General features: G+C 44.8%; 1 protein-coding gene across 1 annotated transcript in view; it reads left to right on the top strand.

Moving 5' to 3' along the window:
* BLVRA (biliverdin reductase A) overlaps positions 1–16,610 on the top strand; it is a 37,976-nt gene that overhangs the window by 10,948 nt on the left and 10,418 nt on the right. Inside the window, exons 2-5 of the mRNA XM_030796805.1 lie at positions 816–848; positions 7,607–7,728; positions 10,950–11,069; positions 12,418–12,515. Coding sequence (XP_030652665.1) covers positions 837–848; positions 7,607–7,728; positions 10,950–11,069; positions 12,418–12,515 — 352 coding nt within the window. The 5' untranslated portion in view covers positions 816–836. The remainder of the gene's footprint in view (positions 1–815; positions 849–7,606; positions 7,729–10,949; positions 11,070–12,417; positions 12,516–16,610) is intronic.

Here is a 16,610-nt window from a genome sequence, read left to right as displayed (position 1 = left end):
TCTAACAAGTGAGGGAAAAAATTAATCTTTACAGGCCTCTGTTCTACTGTCATTCCAGTGTTTGTCCAGGTGTGGCTCCTGACTGTCTGTGTGCATTTACCTGGATGCTTGGTGAAAATGCAGATTCATGGCCTCCCCTCCACTCTTGGCCTTCCAAATCAGAATCTGGGAGTGAAACCCAGAAATACGCATTTTCAACAAGAATCCTAGGGGTACATTAAAGTTGAGGACCCCTGTTAAGCCGTGCTGTTGCTGTCTTTCTTTTCCTTCACTCTCTGGTCTCCCCTCATCTCCTTTTGTCACCCCTCCTTCCTTGCTACCCCTGCTCACCTGTTTGCCCCCTCCTTCGTCTTAATGATGAGGGTCCGGAGTGGCTTCTTGGACTACTCTTTGAACATATTAAATTGTAGTCCTCCAGAAACTCAGCTAGGAAGAAAAAAAAAAGTGTATATTTCTTATTGTCTTGCTTGTCCCCATTTAAAAAGCCAGATAAAAAGCTGTCCTCTTCAAGCACCAGTTTTGGGAAGTGCATCCTTCCCATGGAGGCATCCCATCTCGGACCTGCGCTTGGACATGCCCTTCTCTAAGGAAGCATTGCTGGTGTGACATCCCAGGGCAGTCAGCTACCACCAGCCCCAAAGTAGACACTGGCTTGGGTATCCTTGCTGGAAGGCACAGGTGGTGAAGGCATTTGGGAAAGATGAGACCGATGGGACAGGAAGCACTGGGGGAGCGTGGGGTGGCAAAGGGGAATGTTTGCGTGGAGTTTGGGCGGGTGCCACCACGGACCTGAACCTCTGCTTTTGTCTTTACAGTGACCGAAGGAAGAGACCAAGATGAATACAGAGGTGAGTTCTTTACAAAGACCAGTTTAAGGGATGCTTTTCTTATTGTGTCCTTCATTTCTCCTTTGCAGAGTCTCCATTCGCTTTCAGAAACATCAGCACAAACTTGAGAACACCTCCCCTCTAGCCTACTGATGTGCACGTGGTTCTGGGTGATGCTGGAAGAACTAGGCCCCTCTGAGTTCTTATCTGTGTCTGTCTGGCTTCATTCGAACTTACCCACTGCAGCTAATCCTGAAACAACACTCCCTAGCTCTGGCTAGTAGTGGGGCATGGAGGTTGCTGGGCCCAGATCCCTGCTTTGTGTTATTCTGGAAACACTTTCTCTGCATTGTCTCCTTGGTGTTCTCACTTCCAGTTCTTTGATGCATGGAGATGTCTAGCTCCTTTCCTTTTGTTTTTTCCTTTTGTTTTACGTATCAGCCCCTTCTTGTGTTCACTCCCTTCCAAGTGGAGCCTAGACCTTGGGGTTCATCACTTCAACCACTGCTGTGCTGATGCCCACTATGCTTTTCCAACTTGTCCTGTCCATCCACACGGCAAACACAGAGGCCATCCCCACAAGAGGGGGGTCTTGGGTGAGTGGCACAGCCTTGTGCTGTTTGCAACTGGCAGATGTCTCAACACCCTTATCTGGTGCTCAGCACCACCCACCAGGCCCCCTGTCACTCTAGGCAGCTCCTTGCCAGTGCTCTGAACCCCCAGCTCCAGGCTTCATCCCTCTCCCTAAGCTCTGTCCTCCTCGAAGGTCCCCCTCACTTTTAGCATCAGGATCCCTTTTCATTTTACAGAAGAAAATGTAAACATTCCATCTGACATCATCTCCCTCAATTCCTGCGTCTCCATTTGTCCTGTTCCTCCTGTCACAGTGCAAGGGATGTTTGTCAGTGAGAGAGTTCCAGGTTGTGAACACCAGAAAGCCTGACTTAATGTGGCTTTTTCCTGGAAGTCCAGGTGAAGGGCAGGCTTCAGGGCTGGTCGATCCTGCGGCTCAGTAACTGCCTCAAGGATCCAGGAGCTTTTCATCTCTCTGCTCTCCATCCAGCTGTTGGTTGCATCCTAGGGCAGGTGCCCATGTGGCAGCAGGATGGCTGCAGTGGCAGTTGGGGCCACACATGTTCGCATTCCCTTTCATCAGCAGGAAGAAGTGGCTTCCTGCAACTCCTTCAGGGGAGTGGGAGCCTTTATTTGAAGCCCCATCAAATGTCTCCTTCGGTCTTATTGGCCAGAATCAGGTCCTGGACCATAGTGTGTCTGAGGAGCAAGGATTTTGTGATTGGCTTCAACTACTCAGGCCCATCCTGGAGCAGCTTCCCCCCTGCCCCAGGGCTGGGTGTGGAAAGAAGAAAGGCAGATGTATCCCTGTCTGGTATGAGACATTCCTGGTCCATTTTCATGCTGCTATAAAGAACTGCCCAAGACTGGGTAATTTAAAAAGGAAAGAGGTTTAATTGACTCACAGTTCAGCATGGCTGGGGAGGCCTCAGGAAACTTAACAATTATGGTGGAAGGCAAAGGGAAAGCAAGGCACCTTCTTCACAAGGTGGCAGGAAGGCGAAGTGCTGAGCGAAGGGGGAAGACCCCCTTATAAAACCATCAGATCTCGTGAGAACTCACTATCATGAGAACAGCATTGGGGAAACCACCCCTGTGATTCAGTTACCTCCACCTGGCTCCTCCCTTGACACACAGGGATTATGGGGATTACAATTCAAGATGAGATTTGGATGGGGACAAAATATAACCATATCACCTAGTGACGGTATACCCTTCTCCTGCTCTGAAACTGCACACTCCTGCCTGCTCAGACCTTGCACCGCCTCCTTAGTTATCTCCTTTGCCATCTGCATCATTAACCTAATTCCCACTACCTCTTTCTCATCAATATTTCAAAATGCTTTCTTCAGAACAAAATGACACCTCACATCTTGTCAAGCGACTGTTATCCTATCTTTCTCATCCCCTGCAAGGCAGGCTTCTCGAAAAAGATACCTGCAGTTAATTTCTCCATTTTCTCTTCCCTGGGTCATTCTCAGCCTGTTGCAGTCTGGTTTCTTTTCCCATATTATATACTGAAATCAGTCTTGTCAGGGTCAATGATGATCTCTGTAAATTTTATAAAAATTTATTTTGTAATAATGTAGACACATGTTCATAGTGTAAAACTCAGGCTACAGAATGGAAAACAGCCAAAAGTAAGTCTCCCTATTAGGTTATCTTGACCAGCCCTGCCCCACTTGGGGCTGACTTCTGGTAACCACTTTCTTGTGCCTCTGACCTCCTTATCTGAAGGCCCCTGTGGCTCACCCTGTGGCTTGCTCTAATTCTTAGGGTCTTTTAAGTTCTAAAGAAACAATAGAAGCTTTGCATTAATATTAAGCTTATACACCCTGGTCCAGGAGCAGTTCCATCAGTCATCAGTGATCTCTTCTGTCCTCTTTGATGGCTTTTCCTCTTAACGTAAGAACATTCCTAGACTTGGGTCCTCCTCTGCTGTTCCTTACATATATATTTTTTATATTTATATATATATGGTTTTTTTTTTGAGATAGAGCCTCACTCTGTCACCCAGTTGGAGTACAGCGGCGTGATCTTAGCTCACTGCAACCTCTGCCTCCTGGGTTCATGCGATTCTCCCACCTCAGCCTACCGAGTAGCTGGGATTACAGGAGCACCACCACACCTGGGTAATTTTTGTGTTTTTAGTAGAGATGGGGTTTCGCTATGTTGGCCAGGCTGGGCTTGAACCCCTGACCTCGAGTGATCCTCCCACCTCGGCCTCCCAAAGTGCTGGGTTTACAGGCATGAGCCACCATGCCTGTCACTCATCTCAGTCAGAGCTGCCACAGGGACCCCAAGCCCATTATAACCCAGGCTGGACTTGCTGCTTTCACTTGCCCCAAATCTGCTCCTCCTCAAAGGGCCATCCGTGGGCTAGGCGCTCCAGTCCCCTCACTCTGTTCCCACAAGCCAGCAGCCAGTGACCAAGGCTGTAAATCCTGTCATTGCCTTGATGAGGTCACCAATATTTATGTGACACCACACTGTACCAGACTCTAGACCTGGCTTGATGGCTCTAATGGTAAAAATGTAAGTGTGGTACTCATGCTCATGGAACTTATCGCTAAATGGGACCACCATATCTTTCCAGTCTGTCCCTTCCTTATTCTACTTCCTGCCTACTCATCACTTCCTCACCTAATTCTTTTCTTCTTCTCCTTTGCTTTCCTCACCCTCCTCTAGGCCATTCCCTCTCCCTTTTGGAAGGCAGGGGGAAGAGACCTCAGGCACAGGGACGGTCCACACACCCAGTTCCTGACACATTGCCTCTGTTGCGCTGTGCAAGGCCCCGCTCTCAGACTTATTTATATTTTATTCATTTTCTCTAACAAGTAATTTTTCTCAAAAATAAAGTTCTTCCCCTAAGAGGAGCTTGACTATTAAGATACCAGTGTTTTCACTCATCTTTTTTTTTTTTTTTTTGAGAGGGAGTGTTGCTCTGTCGCCCAGGCTAAAGTGCAGTGGTGCAATCTTGGCTCACCGCAACCCCTGCCTCCCTGGTTCAAGCGATTCTCCTGCCTCAGGCTACCAAGTAGCTGGGGTTACAGGCACCCGCCACCACCATACCTGACTAATTTTTTTGTATTTTTAGTAGAGGCAGGGTTTCACTATGTTGGTCAGGCAAGTCTGGAAACTCCTGACCTCAAGTGATCCGCCCACCTCAGCCTCCCAGAGTGCTGGGTTTACAGACATGAGCCACTGCACTGGGCCTTTCACCCATATCTTGTCCCTGTGTGTCAGTTTTGCAAGGCAATAATATCGAAACCAAATCCTAAAGCAGTTTATAATTTAGCCTGACGCACTGTGCAAGCCAGGTTTTGTATGCAAGTTTGTGTGTATCATTAACTAATGAAACCTTAAAAAGCAATTTGGCTTATTTATAGATAATAGAGCTGTTTCTTAACCTTGTGGCTTTTTTTTAAGCTGGTAGAAGCATATCCTGGTTGTTATCTGGAATGTAGTAATTCAGTAACCTTAAGAATGCCATAAATATTTAACCTAATAAGGGAATTGCTAGTCTTCTTTTCTTGATTGAAAGGGAAACAAATATTAATATTTGATCATTAATATGTGTTTTGGCTGTACAGATTTCTCCAGAGGCTGTCTTATTGCTTTTTGGTAATTAGAAATTACGAAAAAAAAAAAATTAGACTTGTAACCCAAAAAGGACTTACTTGGTGAAATTGTCAATTGTCAGCTGGGCACTGTGGCCACTCCTTCCTCTACTCTTCCCTGACTTCCAGAAGAGAAGCCAGGAACTAGGTCTCCCAGAGTCCCCTTTTATATGTGAAGTCCACTCCCAGGACTCCCAGGAAACTTGCAAGGCTGAAGAAAGAGAGGCAGTTAGTCATAGGAGACAGTTCAGTCAGATGTGTGAGCCAAGGCCAGTGTACGGTTTAGCAGCAGTGGGCAGTCAGGCTCTGTGAATCACTCTTCCCAAGCTGCAGGCTGAGAGAGGCTGAGATCCTTTCCAGACGTCTTGGCTTCTGGGCAAGTTCTGGAGAATCTCTTGCTTCAATATTGAATTGTATAACAACAGTACAAGGTCTAGGAAAAAAGAAATGGAAGTGTACTGTTGTCAGGTTCTTTATAGTATATGTGGAATAGTGCATAACATTACTTTAAAGTAGACTGTGTAAGTAAAATATATATTATAAAACCCTTAAATTCTGAAAAAAGAGTTACAGCTAATAGCCAACAAATGGAATAAAATGGAATCATAATAAATATTCTAATTAATCCAAAATAAGGCAGGAAAAGAGGGGAAAAAGAACAGATTGAACAAATAACAGGATTTCTATAGAATTTGGATGGAATCCCAACCATATCAATAATCACAATGTAAATTGTCTAAACGTTTCAACTAAAAGGCAGAGATTGTTAGATTGAGTAAAAAAAAAGCAAGACCTAACTATATGCTGCCTATAAGAAACTAACTATAGCTATGAAAACACATATAAATTAAATGTGAAAGGTTGGGAAAAAATGTATTATGCAACACTGATCAACAGAAATTGGGAATGGATTGTTAACATCAGACAAAATAAATTATAGGGCAAAAAATATTACCAGGAATAAAAATGGTCATTTTAGAAAGATAAAGGGGTCAATTAAAAAAAAGGACATAACCATCCTAAACATGTATGTATCTAATAACAGAGTTTTGAAATATGTGGGTCAAAACTGATAGAACTGAAAGGAGAAATACACAGTTATATACAATTATATTCAGAGATTTCACTACCCTCAATAATTGCTAGAGCAAGGAGACAGGAAATCAGGAAGGATACAGAAGGCCTGAACAACACAATCAACCAACTTGATCTAACAGACTTATAGAACACTCCACCCAACAATAGCAGAATACACATTCTTTTCAAGTGTGCCCAGAACATTAACCAAGATAGAGCACATCCCAGATCATAAAATATCTCAATAAATCTAAAAGGATTCAAATCATTTAAAGAATGTTCTCTGACCACAGTGGGATTAAATGAGAAATCAATAATAGAAAAACATTTGGCAAATCCCCAAACATTTGGAAGAAATCCTGGAAGAAGAAGACAAGAGCAGTGGGCACAGGAAGAGGGGCAGAGTCAGTGAGAAGTGATGACAACTGGGTACAGAGGTGAAGAAAAGGGGCAAATCTGAGATGACATTCATGTTTCTATGCTCAGAGGCATCCACGAAGTGAGTTTAAGGGATGCATGGAGATTAATTTTTTTTTTTTTTTTTTTGAGATAGAGTCTCACTCTATTACCCAGACTGGAGTGCAGTGGCGTGATCTTGGGTCACTGCAATCTCCACCTCCCAGGTTCAAGCAATTCTCGTGCCTCAGCCTCCTAAGTAGCTGGCATTACAGGCACCTGCCAACACGCCCAGCTAATTTTTGTATTTTTAGTAGAGACGAGGTTTCTCCATGTTGTCCAGGCTGGTCTGGAACTCCTGACCTCAAGTGATCCACCTGCCTCGGCCTCCCAAAGTGCTGGGATTACAGGCATGAGCCACCATGCCCAGTGCATGGAGATAAATTTTATCAGTTTTTATTATACTGAGTTGCTGTATAACTTAAAAGTCAGTTTGATTTTTCACTGTAATACTGTTCACATACAGCCTCCAGCAGTGCACTTAAATAACATTTAAGATACTGCAGTATCTTAAATGTGGAACTCAGAAGGCTGTAGTGAAGAGTCAAAGCCTGTGGATCCCAAGCTGAGTAAGGTGACCAATCATGGTTTGCCCATTTGCCTCCTCTGCCAGCATCTGATGAAGAAGCTGTGCCCTCTGAATGACTCCCAGCAGTATCAGATTCACGTGTCCACTGGAGGAGGGACCCAGGGAGGGCAGAAGTACCAGGCCATGGGCTGGGTCTGGCTTAATGAGGAAAGCTCCCTCATTATTGGAGATGGAGCAGTAGAAGTAGAGAGCCAAATTGGGGGAACACTTTCTGTGGGTGCTCGGAAGGTTTTCAACCTATAGACATGGTGGAGCACCTTCAGGAACAGGTTTTGGCGGGACTGACTTCTCTCCAAGCCCCCATTTCAGGGACTGTCTCATCCCATCCTGATGCCGTGGCTTCCTGTGTGTTTTGGGCTGGCTTCCATCTTGCTCGTCGGGACCCTGGCAGCTCCTTTGTTTTGCAGTTTTCTGCTCGATGCCTACAGTGTTTTCAAACTCCACCTTGTTCCCTTGTGTTTCAGCCCAAGAGGAAGTTTGGCGTCGTGGTGGTTGGTGTTGGCCGAGCCGGCTCCGTGCGGATGAGGGACTTGCGGAATCCACACCCTTCCTCAGCGTTCCTGAACCTGATTGGCTTCGTGTCCAGGTGGCTCACACTGTCTTTGTGCTTCATAATTTGTGGAAAGCCCAGTGAGGCGGATTAGCCGCAGGACATGGAGATTTTCCAGACCCAGGGCAGGGAGAGCCATCTCCCGACTGAGAACCGTGCTTAGGGTCAGCCCCACAAGATCTCAGGTTGGGATGGGTCTGGGAACTGAAGCTTGCTGGGCCTGCAGCTGGGATGCACAGTAGGTTGGCCTGGGAGACTGGAAGACAGAGGCAGGAGGGTGAGCTCAAGGCTGACAGTTAGAGAAGGGGCACAGAAAACACATGTATGGGGCTTTGGCCTGAAAGGCTTTCAGTGTGCAGCAGGGAATCCTGACATAGTCATCATGGCAGCCGTCCTAGGTGGTCCTGGGCTCTACATGTGATATTTCCTTCTAGGTAGTGTTATTAACCCCCAGTTTACAGATAAGGAGGCTGAACCACAGAAAGTTTAAGTAATCTGCCTGAGGTCACACAGCTGGAAAGTCTAAGAACTGAAGTTGAGCAGAAGTCTGTTTCCAAAGCCCATCTTTTAAACACCATGTGTTCTTTTGCCATTGGTAATTTTGAGCCTCACTTTTTTTTTTTTTTTTTTTTTTGAGACAGGGTCTCACTCTGTCACGCAAGCTGCAGCGCAATGGTGCAATCACAGTGCACTGCAGCCTTGACCGTCTGGGCTCAAGTGATCCTCCCGCCTCACGGCTCAAGTGATCCTCCTGCCTCAGCCTCCTGAGTAGGTGGGACTACAGACACACACACCACCACGCCTGGATAATTTTTTTTTTTTTTTTTTGTAGAGACAGGGTCTCCCTATGTTGCCTAGACTGGTCTCAAACTCCTGGGGTCAAGTGATCCTCCTTCCTCGGCCTCCCAAAGTGCTGAGATTATAGGTGTGGGCCAGCACATCCAGCCTCCCCCTTTTCTTTAAGGATTCATTTATCTCCAGTCAAAATCAAACTTATCACCTTGTTTCTTCTTCCCCATGCTCAAATTTTCCACTCACCCCTGTAAACACACACACACACATACACGCACCACTCACCAGACTAATCCTGTATAACATCATTTGTCAATATTAATTGTGAACTAGATACAGGCACCAGACTAATCCTGTGTAACATCATTTATCCATATTAATTGTGGACTAGGTGCAGGCACTGGGCTGGGCCTGGAGACGTGGTAGTGAGCAAGTTAGGCAACTCTTTTTCTAGTGCTTTAGAGACATCAGATAAATATTTACACAAAGCATACGTAACAATTGTGATGGTCCATGCAGAAATTTTTTCATGTTTTCATTCATGGGGCCATCCTCTTCCTGCCTGTCTCAAAACGTGGCCCCACTTTTAAGGATTTAAAATGGGCTTGGAGGCACCAGGGAGACCCAGAAGTGCTAGAATCTGCCCTTGGCCAGCCTTCTCCTCCCCATAAGATTCCAAGGGAGCTGCACACAAATGGGAGAGCAAAGTTAAGATCAGGCAGCACCGTAACCCCCATCGCACCCCTATCTGGAGCTGGGACCACACACAGCACTTGGGTACAAGGCTGAAGTGGGACCTCTCCTTTTCCCTTAAGCCCCAGTCCTCTGCCAGTTGGCTTCCAGGATTAGCTCAGTGGGAACACCTACACTACCCAGATTGTATGGGAGGATGGCCAGGTCACACCCCTGCATGACAGCCCTGCCAGTACTCACACTGTTTCCCTCTTCACATACCCTTCCCCTCCTGACCTACCTGCTAAGTTCTACCTCCTCCCCAGGAAGCTTTTCTGTTGTATTCCTTTCCCACCCTGAGTCTCCATCTCCTACTTCCAAGCACCACATTTCTCCTGGTAGTCTTGTGGTGGTGGTATGTACACGTGTGTGTGTGTGTGTGTGTGTGTGTGTGTGTGTGTGTGTGTCTTCCTCTAGCTGACTGAGCTCATTAAAAGGCGAGGATTTTAATTTGTTCTCCATGATTTCTCCTACAGCGCCTAGTACATAATAGGCAAACAATAAGTATTGCTGAAATTGAGCAATTTAGTTTGGGTGGCCCCATTAGAACAAACCTAGCATAATACTCTTTGGGAGCTAAATTTCCCGGAATGCTTTCTGCCTGCTGCAGCTCAGCTGGAGCTCTGAGTGGGCTGAGGGCCTTCTGCTTGCTGGCTGTCCCACATTCCCTCATGACTGCCACCCTTAGAGGGCTACTCTCCTGCCCCAGCTGCTGCACTGGGCAGTGTACGGACTGCTGGGGCTTTGGCTCTTCGAAGACTGCAGCTCCCCCATGCTCTAAAAGAGTCAGAAGGCCTTGGGTTCCCCTCCTGCTTCTGCTCCTGGTTAGTCAAGGCTATCACTGCCTATTATGTGCTAGGCACTGTAGGAGAAATCATGGAGAACGAATTCCTCACCTTCCAATGAGCTCAGTCAGCCAGAGGGAGGAAGACACACACACAGACACACACACACACAAACGTGTGCGTACATACTACTGGGCTTCGTTAGCTTAGCTATAAAGTAGCTTGAAGTCGCATGCCAGTTTGCACCCTAAATGTGTTAATGTATTGGATTTGGATTAGGCTTGGTAGTCCCAATGTTTGGCCAAGTGCTTGGAACTGGAAGTGACTGTAGAGATCACTTCTCATGAGATAAAAGTAGATTGTTCCTTTTATTTTTATGTTATTTTATTTTTGAGGAGTCTCACTCTGTCACCCAGGCTGGAGTGCTGTGGTGCAATCTTGGCTCACTGCAACTTCCATCTCCCGGATTCAAGTGATTCTCCTGCCTCAGCCTCCCAGGTAGCTGGGATTACAGGCACCCACCACCACGTTTGGCTAACTTTTGTATTTTTTGTAGATACAGGGTTTCACCATGTTGGCCAGGCTGGTCTTGAACTCCTGACCTCAAGTGATCCACCTGCCTCAGCCTCCCAAAGTGCTAGGATTACAGGCTTGAGCCACCGCACCCAGCTGTTTCTTTTGTTTTGGAGGTGAAGTAATTCAAGACTCTCCCAGGTCATACACGCTGTGAATGGTACTGTTGGCACTCAATGCCAGATCCCCTGACTTGAACCCTGAGGCTATTTTTCTCACTCCACAATGGAAAATAGCCTGGAAGTGGGAGAGAAGAAACTCATTTCTTCATTTCTGGCAGTAGATCACCAGGACCTTGTTGGGAGGAGGGGAGAAGGATGGTGCTCCTTTCTTCTGTCTACCATTGAGTTCCATTTCTCTGTTACTCTGAAATAGAAGGGAGCTCGGGAGCGTTGATGGAGTCCAGCAGATTTCTTTGGAGGATGCTCTTTCCAGCCAAGAGGTGGAGGTCGCCTATATCTGCAGTGAGAGCTCCAGCCATGAGGACTACATCAGGTGGGTTTTCCACACAGGCAGTCCTTGCCTTACACAGCAGTGCAGTACTGGAAAAATGAGCAAGCAAGCTAAAACACCCTGCAAAGGAGTCAGAAGAGCCAATGAGAAAATTACAGTCGCTCTGTGACCAATCACAGAAATGTCAAAACATTAAGAAATTCTTATTGTTGGTTATAAATATATAAGGAAATGAAAAAATAGTAAAATTAATATTTAGTATGTGTAATTTGAAACATTAGAAACATTCAGAATTAAAGTGTTTTATTTCTCTGTAAAAACCCATCGAGAGTAGTTTTCAACAGTAGTGGCCTCCTTCTTCTCACCAGACAGTTTAGGATGTGGAGCCGGCATCCTTGGCGAATTATCATACTCCTTTCTCAGTTTGGATCAGCTTCCAACGTTTTCTCCTTTGTGCTTTCAATGTCATAAAATAACGGTTGAGTTCCTTTAACCCTCAGGACCTGGCAGCTACCAGGGAAGTGCTAGCTGCCTTCCTCAGTCTGGCTTCCTTCTAGGTTCTTACAGCTGCTCCCACCATGCTGTTTCCCATGGGTAAGATGCTTCCTCTTTATCAGTCTAGCTCTAGACTAGACAAAAACACCTTTCCTTGGCTTTCCTTAACCTTTTCTGGCACTAGAGTGTATTTCCTTAAGAAAAGTGATTCTGACGTAAGTCCCATGCTTATAAATATTTGTACTCTGGTATCCACAGAATGAAATCTGAACTGCTGAGCACAGAATTGTAGGTCCTTCACAGTCAGGCCCCCAGCTACTTTTCCAATATTATTATCCTCCACGGCCTGTAGTCCACTCCCCTGCCACACTGAAATTTGCCAATTGAAGAAAGCCCCACAAATGCCCAAGCCCCTGCATACACGGCTCACAGTGAAATATACTCATCATGTTGCACCTGGAAAATGTCTGCTCATACTTTGAGACCTAGTTCATAGGTCCTTAGTGAAATCTCTTCAGACTGCCTCAGGCGAAGCTAGCTGCTGTGGGTTTTGTAGCCTTTATAGCTACCATGTGGTGATAGGAAATTTATTTGTTAATGTGTCTTTATTTCTCCTCCACAGTAATTGGTAAATAGTACTTAGTTGAATAAATGAATGGTTGAATGTTCAAATTAACACATAACCAGAAAGTCGTTCTGTCACAGGATAGTAGAAAACAATGTGGGATACAGTTCTTCCTCCATATCCCGTGGCACTGACTCCTACCCCCAGTCATGCCACATTCACACACAGAAACTCTCATGCCTTTATAACATTCTGTTCTCTATTATGCAGAGCATTTTAGTGAAGCTTATTCGAAGTGTTCTTTCTCTGTATTTGTCTCGTTTACCAAAGGCAGTTCCTTAATGCTGGCAAGCACGTCCTTGTGGAATACCCCATGACACTGTCATTGGCGGCCGCTCAGGAACTGTGGGAGCTGGCTGAGCAGAAAGGTAATGTATCTTACCAAGCGTTTCTGCCTCCAGGATTTCTGTGATATCATCTTTATGCCTTTAAAACTTAACCCCATTTCAGATATCTCCTCCTGGCTACACTGGCACTGTGGGCTCCCAACTGCCTCCTCACCCCCACACTGTAAACACACATAGTGGAGGGCAGAAGGATGGGTGGGAATTTGCAAACTTTTGGTCAAAGCTTATCAGCTTATTTTACTCACTTTAAGGAAAAAATATGAATTAGTTTTCACCTATGCTTATGTCATGATATTATTTTGGCTTTATTCATGTGATACTTATATTGCCAAATGCTGGGATATCCTAAAAATGCTCAAATCAGAGAAACTGATTGTCTCATTTGCATAGTTGGTAGTTTTTGTTGTTTCTAAACAGTAATAACCATTTATTAAATATTTAGTATATGCTAGGAACTTGGAAACTCTGCTAAGCACTTCATATGTTATTTTGCTTAATTCTTCTAGAATCCCTTGGAGGTATATTATTTTCTCTAGATGCTGTATAGAAAAACATGGCTCAAATAAGTTAATTTGTGCCAGGTCACAAAGCTAATAACATGACTACTAAGTGGGAGGTAGAGATTTTAATCAAATCCTACTGGGCTCTTAAGTTCACATTTGTTCCCCTAAGCCATACCACCCTCCAGAAAGGAGAAATTAAGACTTTCCCAGGCCAGACACAGTGGCTCATGCCTGTCATCCCAGCACTCTGGGAGGCCAAGGAGCTCAGGACAATCCTGGGCAACATATTGAGACCCTGTTTCTACAAAAATCTTTTACAACTTTTTTTTTTTTTTTTGGTGGGGTACAGAGTCTCACTGTGTCACCCAGGCTGGAGTCAATGGTACCATCTCAGCTCACTGCAACCTCCGCCTCCTGGGTTCAAGGGATTCTCCTTCCTCAGCGCCCTGAGTAGCTGGGATTACAGGCGCCCACCACCATGCTCAGCTAATTTTTGTATTTTTAGTAGAGATGGGGTTTCACGATGTTGGATGGGATGGTCTCAAACTCCTGACCTCGAGATCCACCCACCTTGGCCTCCCAAAGTGCTGGAATTACAGGCATGAGTGACTGCGCCCGGCATACAAAATTTTTAATTACAAGAAAAAGAAAAGACTCAGCTGGGCACAGTGGCTCACACCTGTAATCCCAGCACTTTGGGAGGCTCTGATGGGTAGATTATTTGAGCCCAGGAGTTTGAGACCAGCCTGGGCAACATGGTGAACCCCCATCTCTACTGAAAATATGAAAATTAGCTGGGTGTGGTGGTGCACGCCGGTAGTCCCAGCTACCTGGAAGTTCACCTGAACCTTAGGAGGTTGAGGCTGCAGTGAACCATGTTCGGGCCACTGCACTCTAGTCTGGGCAACAGAGTGAGACCCTGTCTCAAAAACAAAAATAAAAATTCTTTAAAAGACCTACCCAGACAAACAAAAACCAAGTGAGTTGATCACTACTAGACCTGCCCTACAGGAAATGCTAAAGGAAGTCTTTCAAATTAAAGTGAAAACACTAGACAGCAACACAAAAATATTACTCTCTGGTAAAGACAAATACAGACTTCTGTAGTATTGTAATGTTGACATATAAATCACTTTAGGCCAGGCACGGTAGCTCAAGCCTGTAATCCCAGGACTTGGGGAGGCCGAGGCAAGCAGATCATTTGAGGTCAGGAGTTCAAGACCATCCTGGCCAACATGGTGAAACCCCATCTCTACTAAAAATAAAAAAATTAGCTGGGTGTGGTGGCACTTGCCTGTAGTCCCAGCTACTCAGGAGGCTGAGGCAGGAGAATCGCTTGAACCTGGGAGGCGGAGGTTGCGGTGAGCTGAGATGGTGCCACTGCACTCCAGCCTGGGTAGCACCATGAAACTCTATCTCTAAATAAATAAATAAATAAATATCAGTTTAAATGCTGGTATAGAATTTAAAAGACAAAAAAATACAAACTATGTTAATGGATGTATAGTATAAAAAGATGTAATTGGTAACATTAATAACAAAATGGGGGGTCAGAGACATAAAGGACTAGAATTTTGTATGTGATTGAGTTAAGTTGTTAGCAGTTTAAAATAGATTGTGCAGTCGGGTGTGGTGGCTCATGCCTGTCATCCCGGCACTTTGGGAAGCCAAGGCCGGTGGATCACCTGAGGTCAGGATTTCAAGACGAGCCTGGGCAACATGGTGAAACTCCGTCTCTACTAATAATACAAAAATTAGCTGGGCCTGGTGGCGTGCACCCGTAATCCCAGCTACTCCAGAGGCTAAGGCACGAGAATCGCTTGAACCCAGGAGGTGGAGGTTGCAGTGAGCCAAGATTGTGCCATTGTACCTTAGCCTGGGCGACAGAGTGAGACTCCATCTCAAAAATTAAATACATACATAAATAAATAATAAAATAGATTGTGCCTGTAATCCCAGCACTTTGGGAGGCTGAGGCGGGCGAATCACCTGAGGTCAGGATTTCAAGACCAGCCTAGCCAACATGGTGAAACCCCATCTCTACTAAAAATACAAAAATTAGCCGGGTGTGGTGGCGCACACATATAGTCCCAGCTACTGGGGAGGCTGAGGTAGGAGAATTGCTTGAACCCAGGAGGTGAAGGTTGCAGTGAGGGAGATCACACCACTGCACTCCAGCCTGGGCAATAGGGAGAGACTCTGCTCAAACAAAACAAAACAGTACAAAACTGACAAGATGTAATGAAAGCAGTACTAAGAGAGAAGTGGATAGTTGTAAATGCTTACATTAAACAAGAAGAAAGATCTCAAATCAACATCCTAACTTTACATTTCAAGGGACTAGGAAAAGAAGAGCAAACTCAATCGAAAATTAGCAGAAAAAAGCAAGTAAAGATTAGAACATAAATAAAATAGAGAGTAGAAAAGCAATAGAAAAAAAATCAACAAAACCAAGTTTTTTTGAAAAAAATCCATAAAATTGACAGAATTTTAGCAGATTAAGAAAAAAAAAGACTCAGCCAGGTGCAGTGGCTCACGCCTGTAATCCCAGCACTTTGGGAGGCCAAGGAGGACAGATCACGAGGTCAAGAGTCCAGACCCGCCTGGCCAAAATAGTGAAACCCCGTCTCTACTAAAAATACAAAAATTAGCCAGGCATGGTGGCACGTGCCTATAGTCCCAGCTACTCGGGAGGCTGAGGCAGGAGAATCACTTGAACCCAGGAGGTGGAGGCTGTGATGAGGGGAGGTTGTGGTGAGCCGAGATTGCACCACTGTACTCCAGCCTGGGCAACAGAGCGAGACTCTGTCTCACAAAAAAAAAAAAAAAGGAAAAGAGAAAAGAAAAAGAGTAAAGACTCAAACTAAAGTCAGAAGTGAAAGAGGAGACATTACAACTGATGCTGCTGAAATAAAAAGGATTATAAGAGACTACAATGAACACTTATACAATTGTTATACTCCAACAATCGGATAATCTAGAAAGGGACAAATACCTAGTAGCATATAACCTACTAAGACTGAATCATGAAGAAACAAAAATCTGAACAGATTTATAACTAGTAAGGAAATTGAACCAGTAATTAAACACCTCCCAATAAAGAAAAGCCTAAAACCAGATAGCTTCACTGGAGAATTCTACCAAGTGTTTTCAGTCTCTTCAAAAAGTGGTCCCAGGAAAACAGGATATCCACATGCAAAAGAATGAAGTTGGACACTTAACCTTACACCATATAAAAAATTCACTCAAATGGATTAAAGAACTAAATTTAAGACCCAAAACTGTAATATTGTTAGAAGAAAACATGGGAAAGCATCATGACATTGGATTTGGCAATAATGTCTTACATACGACATCAAAAACACAGGCAAAAAAAGCAAAAACAGACAAATGGACTAATCAAACTTAAAACCTTCTGTGCCTCAAAGGAAGTAATCAACTGAGTGAAAAAGCAGTCTATGTAATGGGTGAAGATATCTGCAAATCTTATCTTTGATCAGAGATCAATATCCAGAATGTCTAAAGAACTCTACAACTCAACAACAACAAACAAACCAAATTAACTGATTTTAAAATGGGCAAAGGACTTGGATAGACATTTTTCTGAAGAAGT

This window comes from Nomascus leucogenys, chromosome 17 (genome assembly GCF_006542625.1).
Source record: "Nomascus leucogenys isolate Asia chromosome 17, Asia_NLE_v1, whole genome shotgun sequence".
Taxonomy (NCBI): domain Eukaryota; kingdom Metazoa; phylum Chordata; class Mammalia; order Primates; family Hylobatidae; genus Nomascus; species Nomascus leucogenys.
The sequence above is the reverse complement of the archived record's forward strand: the minus strand, read 5'-3'. Positions and strand labels throughout refer to the sequence as shown.